We start from the raw sequence: 15181 nt of genomic DNA, 5'->3' as shown, positions 1-15181 counted from the left end.
CTATATTCCCGAAGTTGCCCATGAAAACCCATCCCCGTAAAATGGATATCCCCTCGTTACGCCTGCAAATGTTTCTGTGTCCAATCGTCGTGAAAAGCTCCCCATTTTTAACACACCCCATCTAAAACCGCAAGTCCCAACCAATCTTGGGTCCCAGCTTCGGCAGCTCGTCCGCCACGCTCTGCACGTCCTTGTCGCCGCGGCCGCTCAAGCAGATGACGATGTCCTCGTCCTTCTTCATCGTCTTGGCCAGCTCGATGGCGCCGTAGATGCCGTGCGCCGACTCCAGCGCCGGGATGATGCCCTCCAGCTGCGACATGAGGCGGAACCCGATGAACGCCTCCGCGTCCGTCGCCGCCACGTACTTTGCGCGCTCGCTGTCCTTCCACGAGCTCAGCTCGGGGCCGACGCCCGGGTAGTCCAGGCCCGCGGACACGGAGTGCGTCTCGGCGACCTGCCCGTGCTTGTCCTGCAGGATGTACGTCTTGACGCCGTGCAGCACGCCCTTGCTGCCGCCCGAGAGGGTCGCGCTGTGCCGCGCCGTGTCGATGCCGTCGCCGCCGGCCTCGACGCCGAGCAGCTTGACCGACGGGTCGTTGGCGAAGGGGTAGAACATGCCGACGGCGTTAGAGCCGCCGCCGACGCAGGCGACGACCGCGTCGGGCAGCTTGCCGCGCTTCTCGAGCATCTGCGCCTTGGTCTCGGTGCCGATGACGGACTGGAACGTGCGCACGATGGTCGGGAACGGGTGGGGGCCGATGGCCGAGCCGATGATGTAGTGCGTCGTGTCGAGCTCGACGACCCACGCGCGCATGGCCTCGTTGACGGCGTCGCGGAGCGTCTTGCTGCCGGCCTCGACGGCGACGACCTTGGCGCCCAGGAGCTTCATGCGGAACACATTGAGCGCCTGGCGGCGGACGTCCTCGGCGCCCATGTACACCGTGCACTCCATGCCGAACTTGGCGCAGACCGTGGCCGTCGCGACGCCGTGCTGGCCGGCGCCCGTCTCGGCGATGATCTTGGTCTTGCCGAGGCGCTTCGCCAGCAGCAGCTGGCCGAGGGCGTTGTTGATCTTGTGGGAGCCGGTGTGGTTGAGGTCCTCGCGCTTCAGCCAGATGTTGGCGCCGCCGGCGTGCTCCGTCAGGCGCTCGGCCAGGTGCAGGTGGCCTGGGCGGCCCATGTACTCGTAGTACGAGCGGTACTCCTCCCAGAAAGACGGGTCGTCCTTGATCTTGTTGAAGCCCTCCTCGAGCTGCGACAGGCAGTCCATGAGACTCTCGGGGACGTACTGGCCGCCGAACTCGCCGAAGCGCTCGGGGATCTTGCCGTGCATCGCGGCGAGCTGCGCGACCAGCTCGCTGTCCTGGTCGGCGGTGATGTGGTCCACGGTCGGGTTCTGGGGCTCCTTGGCGGCGGCCATGGCCTCCACCATGCCGACCTCGCGGGTGGTCTCGGCGCCCTCGGGGCTGTTGCGGCCGCAGAGGTACGCACAGTACTTCTCGACGTCGTTGAAGAGCTCGCCGGGGGCGGCCTTCTGCAGGGTAGTGATGATCTGGGAGCCGACAACGACGCCGTCGGCGAGCTGGGCGACGCTGAGGAAGTGCTCGCGGGTGCTTACACCGAAACCGACGGCGGCGGGCTTGTCGCCGCTGTACTTCTTGACGCGGTCGATGAGGTCCGGCAGGTTGGCGTTCAGGGAGCCGAGAGCGCCGGTGACACCCTGGCGGGAGACGACGTAGATGAAGGAGTCGGCGAGCTTGCAGAGAATCTTCATGCGGGCGTCCGAGGTGGCGGGGGCGATCAGGGGCACGTAGGACAGGCCGCCCTTGGTGCAGAGCTTGCGGAAGGAGATGGCCTCCTCGGGGGGCAGGTCGACGACAATGAAGCCGTTGACGCCGGCGCTCTTGCAGTCGTTCAGGAGGCGCTCCTCACCGTAGCTGAGGAGGGGGTTGTAGTATCCCATCAGCATCACGGGCGCCTTCAAGCCCTGACTCCTTGCGTCCTTGACCATCTGAAGGGTGGACTCGATCGTGACGCCGTGTTGCAGCGCAACCTGCGCATGTTAGTCCTCGCTGCGCCCTCAAAAGCCGCTCGGTGGGTGCTACTCACAGTGTTCGATGTCTGGATCGTGGGGCCGTCGGCAATTGGGTCGGTGAAGGGAGCGCCGAGTTCGATCACGTCTTGCGCGGTGTCAGTAACTGTCCTCTTCGACGACCCAGCACAAGGGGCAAAACTTACCAGCGCCACCCTTCTCCATGGCCAGCAGGACGCCGGGCGTGTCCTGCGGCGTGGGGTAACCAGCAGTAACATAGGTAACAAGCGCAGACTATTCAAATCGTCAGTTTTCCGTCCTTGTGCTCCGTCTCGGCGGTGACGGTGTCGACCGCGGGGTCCCCTCGAGTGCGATCGCGGGGCACGAGACCGGGGGAAACAGCAAAGACTCACCCTGCCCTGGGCCTTGCAGCGCTGGAATGTTTGCCTAAGACCTTCCATGTTGAATATGAACCTGTCAATGGGGTATACGGAAGAAATTGACTCGGTGCTGTCGCTTTGTGGAGGATGAATTGGAGGAAGTTCGAAAGGCGGTGGTTGTTTTATGAACGGTTCCGACAAACGTGGGGGGAGGGGACCGGGGAGTCACTGGTCGGAGGGAGGCGGGACGGTGCTAGCCAGAGTCGATGGAACACGGACGGGAGCTCCGACTTGAGCGCAGGGCTGCTTGCTTAGGTGTGGTATCTGGGGTCCAACCCGCTGGAAAGTCGGACGCTGCCCGCCGTAGTGACGCCAGATACAGCGTCCTCAGAGCCCCCAGGGACCAGCTGCACCCCACACCCGCCACCGCACCGATGCCGGCAAGCGGCCTGTTTGTCCAAATCCTGGCCTCCTGAGTGGTTCAATTGAGCTGCAGGCCCCTGCCCCGTCCTCCAGCGGCGGAGCCCACCACAGCGCAATTCGCCTCGGCGGCGGGGCGGAGATGCCCAAAAGAGGTTCAAAGACATCACTTTGCCGTCTGGCCCATCGCCGCTCCGGCAGGCAATGGCTACGGACTCCAAATCATGTCCCACACATCCAACATTGTGGGACGCCTCGGTACGTCTATCCCGAACAGCTCCGTCTCCGACGTGATTAATGTTATTACTCCAAATCCGCAGGCGAACTTCACGTCTATTTCATCACGACACAGCGGCCAATAGGACACCCGATTTTTTTTTTTGGTTGCAGCTAGCAGTATATTCAATCTTCAACTACCTAGTGGTATATACCAAATAGACATTCTGGTAGCTAGCAAAGCTGCCACGAACCAAATCATTCCGGTGGAATCAAAACGCAAAATATGAGAACCGTTGTAGAATCGAAAACAAACGGTGCGGCAACTGAGCCGTTGGTATCTTTGAGTCGACCTTTCCTCCCTGTTCCCACCATGGGGTAAATTCCACCATGATCCAACGCCTTTTATCTCATGCTCTTCGTATTATTCAGACCTGTCGTAAAATGAGGGGTATCTCTCGGCTAAGGTCCAGCCAGGCCGGAGGTATTAAGGTCTCCAACCTCTTTGTAATTTTTTTTTCTTCTTGTTATGTTTTCTGCATGTTCGATATTCTTTGTCGACATAGATACCGTCTTAAAACTTCGTAGATGACGCCGTGTCAAAGTGGCCGTATGAACTCGACCTCTCGTGGCCTTCCATGGGCTGTGCGCGTCCCATGCTGGTTTTCTTGATCGTCTTTTCGTCTCGGATGTCTCTCGAGTAGTGCTCGTCATCGACCGCAGAGTGATCGCTGCCAAACTGCGGGAACCGCGAGTCGTTGCCGTGGGATCTCGGCGGGCTTCTCGGGCTCATGGCCGGACGGTCGTCCCCAGTATACCTCAATCCACCCTCAGCACGGCCTTTGTCTGGCACGACCATGCCCACCAGCGCGCGAATGACACCAATGAGGACGATGATGACGTAGATGAGGAGGATACCGGTAGAGATGAGGGCTTCCTGGATGATGCCGCGCTCCAGCCAGTCGGTGACGTGGGTGACGGCGCCGGTGACTTCGTCGGTGGTCACGGACGATGGCGAAGCAAGAAACGTGTTGAGGTCCGAGTCGCCCGAGATTGACTCTTGAGCGCCGAGGCTGAAGGTGTCGTTGTCGAACGTGGGGAACGAGATCTGTGAGTGGTCGTGGACCCACGTAAGACCCTTCTGGACAGCCTCGACCTTCAGGCCGATCGTGCAGCGGACAACGTCCTTGATGGGGTTGATCAGGATGGTTCCGTTGAAGACAGTCTCAAGGCCGAGCGTCATGGTGCTTGTGAAGGTGTTCAGGGTGTCGTTAACCGCTGACGTCGCGTTTGTGACGTATCCAAGCATGTCGTTGTTGATCTCGTTCTGGGTGTTGAGGATGACGCCGTTGGCATCGTCGGCCCACTCCTTTGAAACGCCCTCGAGTGTGTTGACAACCTCGCCGGCAAAGTTGCCGACCTGGTTGGCCAGGGCCGGTACCTCCTTCTGGACGGCCTTGAGGATGATGTATTGGCACAGGCAGGAGAAAAAGCCAGCAATGGCAAGAGCCAGGACGAAGAGAGCCGGAAGAGACGTGGCGTAGGCGATGGCCCAGCGAACCATGATCTGGCGCTTGCCCTTGAAGTGAGAAGCAATCTTGACGCCATAAGTCGCAGTCATGGGGCGGGAAGCAATGTAAACGACATCCATCGAGTCGTACTGGCCGTTGGCAATGATCTTAGCCGTCTTGCGCTCGCGTCTCCAGCGCATAATCTCGAGCCATGCCATGGGGGCGATGACCAACACGGCCAGGATGGAGAGGACGACGATGAAAGCGATGCGAGCCTTGGTGATCTTGTCCCTCAGGTTGCGGAAGAAATCAGAAATGTTGTTGTTGTTCGAGCAAAACGTGAGTGCCTGCTTCTGCGCGACGGGAAAGACAGAACGATCGAACTTGTAGCCAGCGTAGGCGTCGTTGACGGTCTGCTTGAGCAAGTTGAAAGGGAAAGAGATGGCCTCGGCAGTCATGTTCTGGACCTCTTCAAAAGTGGGGAGGTCGTCGTTGAGCTTGTTCAGATCGCCGACGAAGCCGCTGGTGTCAATCTTGATATCGCGCAGCTCGTTGACCGGGCCGGTAAAGTCGACCTTGGGAAAGTCTGGGAGAACCTTGCCGAGGACCGAGTCTTCGATGGCACTGGCTGCCTTGTTGATACCGTCTTGCAAGCTCTTAGCCTTGTCGTCGATGGTGTCGGTAATGGAGCCAATAGCCTTGTTCATGGCGTCGGTGACCTTCTTGGTGACATCGGAAGCCACGTCGAGACCACCGTGAACAAAGGCCGTGATGAGGCAGGTGTACATGGAGGTCATCATGTTGATGACGAAGATGATGAGGTTCTGGACACCGGTGATGACCAGACCCAGCACCGCGACCATGCCGTCGAGCGTCTTTTCGATGCCCTTGGCGGACAGTTCGTTGACACCGACGGAAAGGTAGTGGGGCATGGAAGCCATGGCGCTGCCGATATCCTCCACCTTCGTACAGGCAGACAGTGCCTTTGCGTTGGCCTCGTCGACATTGTCGTTCAAGCTAGCGATGAGGATGATGATTCTGAGCAGGACGAGCAAGAGGAGGATCGTCCAGCGGTTGATCCAGATTTGCGAAAGTCTGGCACTGAGGCCGAGATAGGGCGTGATGTAGGGTGAGGTGTCGGCTCGAGCTTGTTGGGTCTTTCTAAGCTCCGACATCTCGAGCGAGTCCGACCTCAGGGAGTCGGGGACGGCCGGGTAGGCCTCTTGTTGTTTCCGCGAGGTAAACATCTTGAGTCTATCGATGGTGTAAGTTTTTTGATGCAAAATTTCGTGGCCAGCAGAAAAGTAGAAGAAGAAAAAAATATGTGAAAAGTCCAAAAAGAGAGGAGGCGGTTGTGGTCGACAAGCAGAGAGGATTATGTGTCGAAGGTGGTGGTGACTGAATTAGGTGAATCACTCGTCGAGGCAAAGACAGAAAAAAGAGGAAAGAAGGAAATTGACAAAGGAAACTCGTCAAGCACTGGCACTGAACAAGCTCTCTATGAATCCATTGTGGGGTCTTTGAGGTGCAGGTGAAGAACACTGAGTTTGGGTTGGGAGAGGTGTAACAGAGAAGGGAGTCGTGAATGGGAAGGAAGTACAATAAAAGGAAGGCACGACTAACACGGCCGAGGTCGAGGCCGCGGGATCACGCAGCAGCCGCGCAGAGCAGCAGCAGCAGCAGGGGGACGGGGATATGGGTCCCGAGATCAAAGAAGAAAGACTGCTTACTTGATTCACACCTCGAAGCAGAAGGAATAAAGCCTGCAAAGGCCCTTTTGGCCGTGGCCTTGAGGAAATTGGACTTGGCCCAAGCCTTTGTTTCGTCCGTTTGGCGGCACCAGGCAAAGGCAGAAGCAGGTGCGGGTGCGGGTGCGGGTGCAAGGTGAGGTGGAGGACTTGGGTGAAGCCTTGTTAAGCGCGCTCAACGGCTGCTCTCAGCCAACCAAAGACGCCGTCCGGGGTCGCGATGAGCGGCTGCCCAAACGCTGCTAAGGCAAAGCGATATTTCCGGAAGACGGGACGGGACTCTCGATGCTGTGTAGCCGTATCAGACCGCACGGAATAGATTGACTCGATCGATGAGGCTCGTATTGCGGCTCCGCTTGGCGACCGAGCTGGAGCTGATGTGAGAGACGAGCTGAGAGTTGAGTCGAGTTGAGCTCGCTTGGCGAAGGGTAAATAATAACTACGGGGTGTGTGCCGAGTTGAGTGTGTTGCTCCTACAAGAGTCTCGTCGAAAGACAAGGCTCGTTGCTTGAAACTTGACTTGCGCAGTGAGGTGGTGTTGTGGTATCACGAGAAGCAGAAGCTGCACCAGCATTCGTCTAAGCCAGCAGTCGACGGCTTCGTGAATGGGGCGAACTCGCGAGTGATATACAAATGGATGTTTGAGTCACTGAGCAAGGGGACACCACGGAGCGACAGACGGATGGTGCCCATCTTTCCAAAAGTCGCCATTCGGGGGTGCCAGCAGAGGGGAATGGCATTTTAACAGAACCCGGTCTCGTTCGTAGGCTCCGGTTCGTTCAAAGCTCTCCCGGCGAGAATGCACTCTGACGCCATTGGCAAGCCGGGGGCATTTCTGCGGAGAGCTGCCCACCTTCAGGGCATCTGCAAGGTTGTTGGGCAACGGCGCTGCCCACCGTGCCACCCTCGCCGGGCGCCCTCTCGACCTCCTCGTTGATAACCTCGTGGACAGACACAGCACAGGCTGCCCAGTCAAGATTCAAGCCCAGTCGCATCCCCGTCGCGAGTCACGCCAGGTGGTGCCGGTGGCTGTGCCGGGCCTCGCGAGATGGGCTTTGGTGCGATGCGGGCGAGAGAAACGGTGAGTTGTCCTGGCTAGGGTGGTCTGGAATTCTCTGAATTTGCTGGATTTCCGGGGAGTTCTGCACGAAGGGTCATGGTGACTGGGAAGAGGAAAGCAGGAACAGAGTAAAGATCGTCAGCCAGCGAACGAAAAGAGGCGGCGGATGGCTGGCGCCTGCAGGGGGACCCCCATCGTCTGAACAAACATTTTGTCCAATCGTCATGCGGATGCCGCCATTCGGCTCACGCCGCTAAAGTAGGACCCCTGTAACGAGATGGCAAGAGGAGAAAAGACTGGCTGGCTGGGCAAGCGACGGGCAAGAATGGGACCGGACCCTTGGTGTTTTGGCGAAAAGTGTGGATGTGTTTGCTGGGCAGACCTTTCCACCAAAAGGCAAGTCGGCCGATGGCGATGGGTGCGGTGCGGGTGGGCGATGGGGCATGGTTGATGATCAGTGCCAAGCATTTGCCACTACAACCACGGCAGGTCAAAAACCGGTTTGCGACAGGAACGGTCTTTTGGAGGCTGATCTTGGTCAGACGGCAGGAAAGCTTAAGGCAATCCCACAAATCGTGCCTCCCTTGAAACGCCCAGGCAGTTCGTCTAGATGGGTTAAGGTACGATAGGGTAAGGCAAGGTAGAAAAGGTACTAGAGACTAGGCTGGTCCAGCGCAGGCAAGTGCAGGCCCAGGTGCAGGCACGGCAGGTACACCTCTGATAAGGCAGTAGTGGCACCTTGACTTCATTCACATTCCGCCTGCCAAGTTTCTTCCTCCAGTGCTTCTGCCCCGTCCAGTCCAACCATTGCCTATCGGAAGAAAGGATGATGGAATGTGTCCGGAGAAAGCATAGGTAGTCGCACAGCCGGTTGCATTCTCCATGGACCTTGCTTGCCCGCTCAGTGTTCCATCGATGCGCATTTCCATCGGAGGGTTCTTGCGGCAACTGGCGATGGACCCACCAAACAAGAACTCACCAGTGCCCCGTGCTTCCTTTTGTTCTGTGGGGTCGTCTCAAGTCTTGACGCTACGAGAGAATGATTGGCCGCTGGTGGCCTGCGCTCTGCGACGTTGGGCGCTTCGCTGCAGACGCTACGGACGACGAACCGCCAACGATGAGGACGGCGCTTGCGGTCTCTGGGACGAGGCCGGAAGACGGGTATTTAGATGAGATATTTGGATGGTCTCCTCTAGCTACCAGGCGTATCTAGAAAACCTCGTATCGTAAGATGATGGTCTATTCAGCCATTCGGTCCAGTCTCCCAGCAGCTATGCGTGGCCTGCTGCACCACCATATGGCTGCGGACTGAGTCGCCTGAGACTGACTGACTGACTGGCCGCATCTTGCATGCGAGGCATGAATTGGATCGTCTGCAGTGTCGCAAACTCACGTGGAGTTTCTTGCTCACTCAGGCGTACGAGTGGCAGTCATCCTAGCTCCTCATGCTCTGAGCCGGAGTTGACTGCGCCTTGCGTGACCGAATCCAGTCAGTCGACGGAAGCTCTGAACAGAGGTGACGTAGGTGCCTAGCTTCCGGAGCACAGAAACTTGGCCGCACTTTTCTCACCGCCGGCCTTGGAAGGCAGCTGCGCCGCTGAAGAAGCGACGACTTGGGCGAGGGCACGTGCGCCTTCCCATCTCTTAGCTAAGCAGATGCACGGGCCAGTATTCAATCTTCTGTCGGCAAGGAGCAACATAAGTCCGCTCCTTCCAAATTTTCACTAGTGGCCACTCTCCAACCTCCTGCCCTGCCTCAGGTCGCCCCTGCCCCTGGACCCTCCTTCCTGTCGCGCATCGCAGCTGAAGGTAGGCGCATTCTGTTTTCGGCAGGCGGTCTCGTTCAGACTTCAAACCTTGCAACTCTCACCCTCAGCTTGCCCTGCCCTCTTCCTCTCCAACCGACAACATCAGGGCATTGTCGCGGGTTTCCAACATCAGTACGGTCATCATCGCGTCGTCCAAGAAGAATACTGCATTGATTTCTCTTCCTCTGATATCGCGACAATAAAGAGATTGCGGCGCTCCTTCATCACCTGACCAAGCCCACTCGTAATCCACATCCCATTTCGTATCCTGTCGCACTGAAAATTCAACTCGCGCACCCACGAGACCTTCAACCTCACGACTTCCTTTGACCTGACAAGTCACCATCCTCTCTATTGATCGTGAAGCGTCAAAGAATCGCCAACATGGCCGAACCGCCCCGCGACATCTCGTCCATCCTTGCTGCCCTAGGTAGGTACCCGAAACATGACCCGCGCCTTGTCTTCATCCCCAACTAACGACTCGCCTCGATAGGCGCAGCACAAAGAGGCACGTCCTCGACACCCACTCAATCCCAGCCTGGCATGCCGCCTGGATACCCTCCTCCTCCCGGCGCCCAACCTCCGTCATACCCTCCAATGCCACAGAGTGCGCCTCCTTACGGCCCAAGCGGAGGGTACCAGCTGCCTCAGCCCTCCGCGAGCGGCAGTCTCGATCTGAGCTCTATCCGGCCCGTCAACTCTGGCACCGTGAGCATCGCCGACGCCATCGCCCAAGCTAAGGCCTTTGCCGCTGAGAAGGGCGTTGCCTCCTACGACCGACCTCTCGTCTACTCCAACGAGCCTCCGCGCCAGGATTCTCGCGGAGGTTACCACCGCAGCTCGCGATCTCGTTCGCCTCCCAACCGTCGCGACCAGTTCCGCGACAACTTCAATCCGTACAGAGATGAGCGACGCGGCGACGAACGTCCTCGCGATTACGGTCGCGAACGGTCCTATAGTCCAGGCCCCCGTGGTCGCGCTTTCTCGCCGCGCAACTCCAACGCCAGAGAACGGTCTCCACTCCGAGCCAGCGGTGGCGGTGGCGGCGATGACAATGCCGAGACTATCCAAATTGAGTCCAGTCTCGTTGGACTCATTATTGGTCGCCAAGGCGAGAATCTGCGCCGAATAGAATCCGAGTCCAGCTGCCGAGTGCAGTTTCTCCCGTCCAGCGACAACGGTCCCTTCCGCCAGTGCAAGATTACCGGCCCCAGGGCTCGACGCAGTGAGGTGAAGACCGCCATCAACCGCATCATTGAAGACAGCGGCATGGGCGCCATCAACCGCGGCGCTGCGAATCCGAAGGGAACTCCTCGCGACAGCCGCGGCGCAAGTGCTGCAGCAGCAGCCGCAGGCGCTGCTGCTTTGAGAGACGGCGAAGATTGTATGCAGATCATGGTTCCCGATAGAACCGTTGGCCTGATCATTGGTCGTGGCGGTGAGACGATTCGCGATTTGCAGGAGAGGTCCGGATGCCATATCAACATTGTCGGCGAGTCCAAGAGCGTTAACGGCCTTCGGCCTGTCAATCTCATTGGCTCGCAGGAGTCTGCTGCTCAAGCAAAGGATCTCATCATGGAGATTGTGGACAGTGATAGCCGAAACGACGGCCAGCCTGCTGCCCCGGCTAAGAAGCCGCCCAGGCAGGATGGTGGTCATCAGAGAGATGCCGGCCCCCAGGCTGGAGGTCCCGACAAAATTCACGACGCTATTTACGTTCCTTCCGAGGCTGTCGGTATGATCATTGGCAAGGGTGGCGAAACCATTCGGGACATGCAGAACGGTACCGGGTGCAAGATCAACGTTGCCCAATCCTCAGGACCAGGGGAGGTCCAGCGCGAAATTGCTCTCATCGGCTCGCGCGATAGCATCGCCCGTGCGAAGCAAGCAATCGAAGAGAAGGTTGATGCCGTGGTAAGTTAGCATGGATACTAAAGGATCATACAGATGCTAACATGTCGCAGCGTCAGAAGAACTCTGGAGGCGGTGGCGGAGGCGGCGGTGGTGGTCGCGGTCGCCAGAACCAGGATTACAATGACAGAAGCTACTCTCAACAGGGATCTAACCCACCAGCATCAGGATCGACTAATCCCCCAGCTGCGCAAGCTCCAGCCGGAGCCGATGGCGCGGACCCTTATGCCCAGTGTGAGTGATGTCGACGTGTTCCGGCACCCGTGATAGTGGCTAATGAATCAACAGACGGAGGCTACCAGAACTATCTTGCCTTGTGGTACCAGTCCCTCGTATATCAACAGCAGCAAGGCGGCGCAGCAGGCCAGCCAGGTGCTGCACCCCCGGGAGCTTCATAGAGGAGGCACTGAGCGTGCGCCCACTTCGTGGAGACCATGCCTACGTGATGTGATTGATCACTTGCCATGGACTCGACATGATGCTTCCTTTCGCGTTGCGTATATTGAAGCGGTGCACATGCCCTTGACTCCGGCGTGTCGCATCGCATTTTACGATTCATTCTCATCCTCGACGACTGATAACTTTCATCCGCTGGACTTGCAACAGCACAGCGTCCTACTTGTTATACTTGGACACACACATCACCAACCGGGAATCGCAAACAAGGAGGAAGATGTCGGACTGCCTATGGTCCTGCTTCGCTGACTTCCGATGCACTGAACTCACTCGACACTTGACGATGATGATGGCACTTCTTCGCTTGCACATGTTCCTTGACTGGCATGACCGGGACCCTCGACCCTGACATGGACACGGTGCGTAATGACGCTTTGCGACGACATGGGTTTCCTGCCAAATGTCCTTGATGCACGCTCTTTTCGCCTGTGTGACGGCTGGAACACTATTTCGGACTTGGACACTCCAAAATCTGACACCGGTGGCGTTCGTCGTTTATCGTGGAATATTTTCCTTCGCAGGTGGCTATGGTGAAGCTCCGAGACTCCTGCTGGTCATGATGCAAGATGCCGCTTGGGCTTTGGTGCCTGAGGAAAGCTGCAACTGCCACTATCGGCGTAAGCGATTACCTCGACTGCCGTTCGACTCGTTCGCCGAGTGATTCCATCACGCCAGCATCGTATCGCGGTTGATTCTCTACGTGGGTTTGCGTCGTCAATGTCACCTCAACTAAGGCCATTTGACGTCCTTCATCGTATGGATGCGTATTCCGTCCAGTGCAGCTCTATGGTCTTTGTGGACATGAAACCAGACCGTCTCTTTTCCTTTCTCATGCTACAGCTGAATTTTTTGATTCCCCATTTCCATGTTATCGGCGGATGAGGTTGGCACGGACAGGCGGGTTGACGATGGAAAAAGAAAAAGCACACTGTATAATAGTAATTCCGCCTCAATCGAGTCTCATGATTTCACGCGTCAACACGCGCTTCGCTCACTCGTCCACAGTGTCTAATGGAACGCAGGGCAACACGTCCGGCTCCTCGGCAGCATCAGAGATGTCGAGGCGGGTTGCCGGTGCGAGATCTAACATTCCTCCCGTGACGCATGCATTCATCGATGCCGCTGCTTCGTAACATTCGTACATGGTCCAGGCCCGGGCGGCGTCTTCCAGCGCAAGACTATTCCGCAATTCCTTCGCGGAGGTTATTCGCGACATTCTGTGGCATCGACGACTACGATTAAAATCAACTCCGACCACCTGCATGATCTGAGAGGGTCTGATCTTTTGTTCTTTCACATGTGAAAAATCCTAGCAAGCACGATCTCGACACGCGCAGACAAACATCATCATATGCAGGTCTCCGATAAGCGACGACGCAAAAACACAGACAACCGGGCGGATCGAGCAACGGGGCATCTGCGGATAGCGATGGCGAGGCAGGCCGCTTTTTCTGTCAGATCTTTTGTCGTTTGATGCCCAGACCCTTACATCGACTGCTCATCGTTTGCTGCACGATTCGATAATCAGGACATGCGACGAACGAAACGCACAGTCTGTCTTTTGTTCCTGTTTATGTACGTGCTTCCAGCCGACAGTCACTTGCAGCTGGAACTGCAATGTCATACATCCGGTGGGATACGTCCGTCTGCTCGTCGAGAAATGGGATCTGTGAGTGAGATAAGGACGTGAATCTTTCTGTGAGTAAAGGCACTCAACCAGAAGCACACTCGGACGGTTCGTCGTCGCGCGGCGGCTATCTTAGCACCTCATCGCTGCATCTGCAAGGTAAATCTGTCAAGCCACGCTCATTTTCACAACCTTAACCTAACCAATCCTTTCTCTCCCTCCCTCTGTCTGTTCTGTCGAGATACACTTTGGTGACAAGGGCGAAAGATCGTGCCCGCGCCCCATACAACCTGTCAAACCGGGATCCCCTCTCGCATGAACCGGCTTTTTCAGGGTAGCTTTTCATCCACTTTGGGCATCCGCGCGCGCGCGCCGCAGCTGTCAAAAGATAACAGCGGAAGGACGAGGCGAATCAGGAGCGAGATGATACGGGAAGCTCAGACTTGGGGGAGGAGGAGTAGCTCTCACATGCCAAACGCTTCAGCTCGTCTGCTCTGTGTGGAACTTCACGCACTGGCGGGATCTGGAAATCATGTTCAAAAAGTGAAGATCTGGCTGATGTGCCCACGCGTAAAGGAAGCACGCCAGCGTCTTGAGTTGGGGAAGCGTGCCATCAACGTGCCCTGCCAATGTGCGCAACATCAGGTTTCAATCCAAAGAGCCATGGTCCATACTATCATCTCTCTTCCTCTCATTAAAGCGTCCTTCACTCCTCTGCATCTCTAACACTCCACCCCGTCCTGACCTGGCCCGGCGTGCATCACGGAACCTGCTCCCGAACGGCACAGACATCTCTCTCACATGCAAGAAACGCGCCCGCCCAGACAGGTGCCCTGCCTCTCCATCGTACAAACCCAGAGTGAGAACTCTATCTAGCATGCACGTAGACACCACGCGAGACGTTGACCGCAGAAGAAGCAAATCTCAAGCCTGATGTTTCTGCGGCGGCATAAACACGATAAGCGAACGAACGAGCGTCTGTTCGATGACACCACGACCTTGGCCCAAAAACAAAAAACGAACCATTCTTTTGACGTGAACTACGAGGTGTCGTTTGTGTGTAACAAACGGCCGAACGACACGACACGGCTTGGCCTTCATCTTTGATGTTGTTTTCTATCGCCCAATGAGAGAGCTGCTCCTTCGTTGTATCATCGTCTGCGGTCTAGACTTCTCATACAACACAAATCCCGCCATCCTCCGACGTGTGCCGCATGCAACCCCAATTTGTCACCAATTCCCAATCCCAATGCCCACCACACGCCCTCTCGCCTTGCAACATCGCCTTGCACAAATTTGCATTGGGAGAATAACAAATTGATCCCCCGCTATCTAATTAGCGGCCGAGAAGGACGGGATGCACAATCAGAGACACAACCTCATCACCCCCCGCAAGACATGATCGAAACAGGCAATGTCCGTGATGCCACGTGCGGCGGCCGACGCAGTGAGCTGCTGCTGCTGCTGCTGCTGCTGGTTGCCATGCGCCGGAAGTGTAAAGGGCGCTCCCGCGCCGCCCCACGAGAGAAGCTCAACCTTCTGCGACGAAATACAGATTAGTGATATTGGGACATGCGCAAAGGTAAAAAACATCATTTTCGGTTCCCAGATGGACATGTGAGTTGCAATCGCCAGTGCGACGCTGCTGGACAGAAGGACCACCACCCAGGTTGATTTAGGGTTGTGGTGCTGTGTCCATGATGTATCCTGGTCAGGCGGCCCGGGCTCAGCCAAGACGGACGAACGAACCCATTGGAATTAAATATAACATTGATATTTCTCAAATTGCTGTGCCGCTCGAGATATGAGCAGGAGGGCAAAAACTGGGGGTTGCAAGCTTGGCTGTCATTCTGGCGGGGGACAGACCAGACAGGGAGGGGGGCGGCGGCACTGAGGCGGGTGGGTGGAGGTTCTCGGCCGTTTGCGAGACAGCTTCATCCTTGTCGCAGCAGCCATGCAAATCTGCCATGCAGGATGGTTTGAAGCATTGCTCGCCGCATGATCCATGCTCA

The 15181-nt window shown here is 57.1% G+C and overlaps 5 protein-coding genes across 5 annotated transcripts; 1 reads left to right on the top strand and 4 right to left on the bottom strand.

Annotated features, from left to right (window-relative positions):
- Positions 1–121: 121 nt before the first annotated feature.
- On the bottom strand, positions 122–2493 carry GCG54_00003592 (Tryptophan synthase; the record flags this gene model as incomplete). Its single annotated transcript, XM_045403664.1, has 4 exons — positions 122–2053; positions 2110–2180; positions 2239–2326; positions 2446–2493. 4 exons carry the CDS (start codon positions 2491–2493, stop codon positions 122–124), a joined length of 2139 nt encoding a protein of 712 aa, XP_045259852.1.
- Positions 2494–3622: 1129 nt separating this feature from the next.
- GCG54_00003591 (Plasma membrane fusion protein PRM1) lies at positions 3623–5806 on the bottom strand (the record flags this gene model as incomplete). Its single annotated transcript, XM_045403663.1, has 1 exon — positions 3623–5806. One exon carries the CDS (start codon positions 5804–5806, stop codon positions 3623–3625), a length of 2184 nt encoding a protein of 727 aa, XP_045259851.1.
- Positions 5807–6853: 1047 nt separating this feature from the next.
- On the bottom strand, positions 6854–7018 carry GCG54_00003590 (uncharacterized protein; the record flags this gene model as incomplete). The annotated part of the gene is made up of 1 exon (XM_045403662.1): positions 6854–7018. One exon carries the CDS (start codon positions 7016–7018, stop codon positions 6854–6856), a length of 165 nt encoding a protein of 54 aa, XP_045259850.1.
- A 268-nt stretch (positions 7019–7286) lies between these two features.
- On the bottom strand, positions 7287–7577 carry GCG54_00003589 (uncharacterized protein; the record flags this gene model as incomplete). The annotated part of the gene is made up of 2 exons (XM_045403661.1): positions 7287–7449; positions 7519–7577. 2 exons carry the CDS (start codon positions 7575–7577, stop codon positions 7287–7289), a joined length of 222 nt encoding a protein of 73 aa, XP_045259849.1.
- Positions 7578–9559: 1982 nt separating this feature from the next.
- GCG54_00003588 (Far upstream element-binding protein 2) lies at positions 9560–11484 on the top strand (the record flags this gene model as incomplete). Its single annotated transcript, XM_045403660.1, has 4 exons — positions 9560–9605; positions 9669–11089; positions 11140–11320; positions 11375–11484. The coding sequence occupies 4 exons, from the start codon at positions 9560–9562 to the stop codon at positions 11482–11484; spliced, it is 1758 nt and encodes a 585-aa protein (XP_045259848.1).
- Between the last annotated feature and the right edge of the window lie 3697 nt (positions 11485–15181).

Source organism: Colletotrichum gloeosporioides, assembly GCF_011800055.1.
Source record: "Colletotrichum gloeosporioides strain Lc1 chromosome Unknown consensus_74, whole genome shotgun sequence".
NCBI classification, from domain to species: domain Eukaryota; kingdom Fungi; phylum Ascomycota; class Sordariomycetes; order Glomerellales; family Glomerellaceae; genus Colletotrichum; species Colletotrichum gloeosporioides.
This window is presented reverse-complemented; position numbering and strand designations above follow the sequence as displayed.